The sequence below is a fragment of the Symphodus melops genome (assembly GCF_947650265.1).
Source record: "Symphodus melops genome assembly, chromosome: 9".
Lineage (NCBI taxonomy): Eukaryota > Metazoa > Chordata > Actinopteri > Labriformes > Labridae > Symphodus > Symphodus melops.
Window position 1 is genome coordinate 2,625,486 of NC_136699.1, and position 4,651 is coordinate 2,630,136.

Consider the following 4,651-nt stretch of genomic DNA (forward strand, 5'->3'; position numbering starts at 1 on the left):
GTCCACTTGACCTCTCAGTATTTAAATCAATGTCACCCTCACAGTGTGCGATGCATTTGATGCGGTCCGTGCCGTCACGCCTCCAGCACTCTAAAGGAAATGTTCTGTGATCCTCAGGTATGGTAGGATACGGCATGGCCAAAGCTGCCGTCCACCAGCTGTGTCAGAGTCTCGCAGAAAAGAACAGTGGGATGCCATCGGGAGCCGCTGCTGTGGCCATACTACCGTGAGTAGTGTGTGTGTGTGTGTGTGTGTGTTGGGGGTCAATGGGGAGGTTTTACAGCAATCACAGGTCAGTGCATCAACATCTCACATGAGTATAGAATACCATGACACGAGTCAGTAAAGTCACTGAGGAGTTGAAATAGATAGATAGTAGGTACATAGAAACTTCCTGAATGTTTCCCACACACAGATGAAACCTTCAGTGCACAAACGATGCAATAAGAGGAGTGAAGAATTAGTCATTGTGCATTTGCAACATGCTTGTTTTTTCCCTGTTTGATGAGCTCAACAGAAGCTGCAGGAACATAAAGATGATCTGTTAGAGATGAATGACGCACAGCACGTTACATGATTCCCCCCCCCCCCCCCCCCCCTTCCTGTTTGCTTATTGAATTTTCGAAACCTGCACAGTCATCCTGAGAAGCAGGAAAGCTGAATTTCCCGGGGTGGGTCTCCCTCCTCTTCTCTCTTTGGTTGTGTTTTACATTTTAAACATGAAGCTGCACTGACTCTGCCTCTCTGTCACATCTGTTCAGCATTAGCCCCATGACTTGCATTTCTGTTTCAGCCTGCATCCTCCCTCCCTCTCTCATCCCCCCCCTCCCCCTCTGAGCTGCTGGAGCGCCATTTACCAACACTATGGAGCAGCTGGAGGCGTTTAGAGCACACAGTGTTTTCCACAAAGACAGAGACGTTTTGGTCCGAAGATGTTACCTACATATCACCTTTAAAACGGGAGAGTTGGGGCGGCGGTGGCCTTGTGGTTGCTGCGGGCGCTCCATGTTTCCCTCATCGTGGTCGGCTTATCACTCCTCGACTCGATCCGCTGTGCTGTCTCTACAGTAAAACATAAAAAACCCGAAAATAAATCCTAATGAGTTATGAGCTGACACTGGTACCTGGAGCGTTCGCCTACACACACATATATATGTGTGTATATATTTGGTGTGAGGTGATTGTGCTGGACGAGCCTGAGGAAGCTGCAGGCTACACACATTGTTCCGTCACAGTAAAATACAGTAAAGTTATTTTCGATGTGTGATGGATTATTGATTTATTTTTACGTGGTACGTTCCTGCAAACTAAAGAACTTCCAGGCTGCACACAAGCTGCTCTCACTGTGAAGTTTCAAACAAATATCCGTCCTGACGCGTCTTTAGATCGCGGGTCATTCTTTGAGTTTACATGCAATGTGAGGCTATGTGCTAACAGAAGTGTGCTAACGTCAGCATGCTAACAGAACAGTCCAGGACAAACGGGTTATTGCAGCTGGCTTATCGGCGCTTAAATACGCTGAGGAGTTGGAGGTGTGTCTCTGGAGGAGGCGTGGCCAAACCGCAGGTTGTTTTGGTTTCATGTTGTAGCTCAAGGGCGACACCTACTGGATCAAAACAGTTGCTGTTCTTCTTCAGGTGCTTCAGGTTCAGTGTTAAATATCTTATATATGAATGTATGACTGAGATTAAAAGAAGCCCGACCATGATGTTGAACCCAGTGCTCTCTGATTGTTCTCTGCTGAGGTGCTGCAGTCTGCCTGCTCGCTCGCTCTCTCTCTCTCTGATTGCCATCTGGTTTAATTTTGACAGGGTTACCTTGGATACCCCAATGAACAGGAAGTTCATGCCAGACGCAGATTTCGGCTCCTGGACGCCGCTGGAGTTCATTGCAGAGTGAGGATATTGATTTCATGTTGTGATGCACTGTCATCGTGTTTAGGCTGTTTTTACTTTTGTCTGTTTTCATCAATGTAAGAACATTTCATGTAAACACCAGTCACATTTCCGCCTGCTGCGATTGGAGCTTTGTTGACGATCACACAGTAAAACATGCACGATAACAGCTTGCACACGTCACTGATCCGTGCAATAAGATGCCTCCTGTGTGTGCGATAAATTCTCAGGATTAAAGCAGCGAATCCGTCAAAACGCCCCTTCAGTGCATTCCCATTATAAACCTCTGAAAGGGAATATTCTAGTTTTTAAAGAAGGCTCCAACCCTTTAAGTCTCCGCTAAACAAATCAACTAGATTCAAACTAGATTTGAATGCTGAGCATTTTGGAAGCTGGCGTTATTGAGGAGGACTCCCCCTCATCAGTGCTGACCCTGAGTGCAGGCCGAGCTAGATTAGAGGGGATTTGATTGATAATCTCCGAGGACACACACGAGGCTCTGAAATAGAAATAATCTGAGGGTGAAGACATGACGGCTGGCACTCTCTGTGTCTGTATCTTTATTCTTTTAGCGTTAAGTCGCAACACTCCAGAAAATAGACCACATAAAAACTTTGAGACGAGGAAGTGGAACTTTCTCAGCATGAAAACTGACAGTAACTATAGAACTACGGTTCATAGATGTTAAAGTTGTGCTCTATCGTAGTGCTGATGCAATACCAGTGTCGGGTATAATTGGGCTTTTTTTTTTATTTCAAATGAAATCCTAAGTGTTTGTAGTTTGTCTAGTGTACGGCGTCACAATTAATTACATTTTTTTTCACAGTGAACTCGACGCAGAAGTCAGATTTTTTTACAGTAAATCCAAAACAGATAATGGATGCATCACACATGATTGATGACGTCCTGTGAATAACATGTAGATATAAGAGAGAGGGCTGCACACTTTTATCATCTCACAGGTCAAACGGTTCTATCCAAAAAATCTGTTTTACGACCATGTTTTCAAAACTGCTGCATGTCGTCGGATGAAGCTGACGCTTTACGCTTCCCTCTGATTTCTAAGTACCGATCTAGTGGATTCAGGAGGTTCAGGTGATTGTGGGTGTGCATTGATTCCAGTGAGCCTCCTAATCGTTCAAATGTTCTCAACATGTAAAATCATCTTGGACGTTCTTGGTGCGAAACTAAAATCCACTGTAGTGAATTTCTTTAATACTGCAGTGTGTGCACAAATCCACCTTTTGACTTTTGGCTGTTAAGCTGATATTTCTTGCATTTCTGCGTTTTCCTCCAGACTGTTCTTTAACTGGGCCACAGGAGTGAACCGGCCGGCTTCTGGAAGCCTGATGCAGCTGGTGACCTCCGGAGGGGAGACTCAGGCGGTGCCTGCGGAGTAGAGGACGGAGAAGAGCTGTGGAGACGAGGATGGAGGGGTTTAGAGATAGAGAGGGAGGGAGGGATGAGAGGAAGCTGCACACAGATAAACTGGTAGGAAGAGGAGGAGGAGGAGGATGGAAGGTCAGTTCATAGAGATAGAGGGAGTGATGAAGAGGGGAAGAGGAGAGATGGCTGAGAGAGGCTGCCAGACGGGTTTGTTTTTGAGAAGGAGGAAGAGGCGTTCACCAAACACGTGCAGCCCCACATCGCCATCTAGCTGCAAATCCCTGCATTTATCCCGACAGTGAGCTGGCAGTGTCAAATTTGCCATCATCACCAGTTTGCATCACACTCAAAAGTGCATTCAAACGTACGCTCTTAAAGATCAGTGAAGGATTTTAAACGTGAAAATTTCATATCTAAATGTTTCCTTAGCCCTTTTTTATGTCCAGAGTCTGCAGGGAGTGCTCACTAATGTTCATCGTGTGATGTGTACCGTACTGTTGTTGTTCTGTGTGGTAGCGGCATCTGTACAATCGTAATGTTAAAATCACGACGATGCAGGCTGTCCTGAGCTTTCCCTATAGTTTTCCTCTGTAAGGATCCAAATCTGTAGCCTCGTACAGACGTTAGCTAAAGTCGTTGTCAGTGTCAGTTCAGCGTTGACGTGATCCATCTGAAGAGCTTTTTAGTTTGCAAGAAGTCGCCGTGACGGAGGAACCTCGAGAGCCGACAAACAGTCCAAAGTCAAAGCAAAGCCATCGTCCTCTCTCAGACGGACAAAAAGACTTTCCAAGTGGAGTGGCCTTATTTTTTTGTCTGTCGTTGTCGAGTCCAAGTGTCCTTGATGTCTGGCCATGTGAACAAGGTGCTCTGTTCCTCTTGTGGATTTTTAAAGTCATGTATTGTAACTGTGTCCATTTCACAATAAAACAAAAAAACAAACAAAAAAGGTTTGAAGGAAAAATGTCAGTTGGAGGTTGAAATTTCATTCTGACCTTGGAATAAACTTTGTCTCTTAGTATCACAGCTAGAACGCATGAATCACTTAGGATGGACGCTCAAACACGACGGCTGCTTGAAATGCACGCACGATTTATGTCACCTGTGGAAACAACTGCTCAGCAGCAATGCATTAAAAAAAAAAAGTTGTCCAATGAGGTGTGCAGATGGCACCGTGAACAAAAAACAACTAACTCTGAGGTCACTTCACTTTCTGTGCTAAACTAAGAACCAAATCAAATCTGCTCGCTCATATTATACTGTAGTTTGTTTTTGCAGATGCACGTAGGCCAGATATCCATCCGTCCTGTTTTATGTCTGGACCATCACACGGGTTGGCATTTTTATAAAAGACCACGAGGGCTACCTTCTTG

At 45.2% G+C, this 4,651-nt stretch overlaps 1 protein-coding gene across 1 annotated transcript; it reads left to right on the forward strand.

The window, feature by feature from the left end:
* Positions 1-110: 110 nt before the first annotated feature.
* Positions 111-4,227, forward strand: qdpra (quinoid dihydropteridine reductase a). The gene is made up of 3 exons (XM_079352295.1): positions 111-226; positions 1,812-1,895; positions 3,193-4,227. Exons 1-3 carry the CDS (start codon positions 120-122, stop codon positions 3,293-3,295), a joined length of 294 nt encoding a protein of 97 aa, XP_079208421.1. The 5' UTR covers positions 111-119; the 3' UTR covers positions 3,296-4,227.
* The last annotated feature ends 424 nt before the right edge of the window (positions 4,228-4,651 follow it).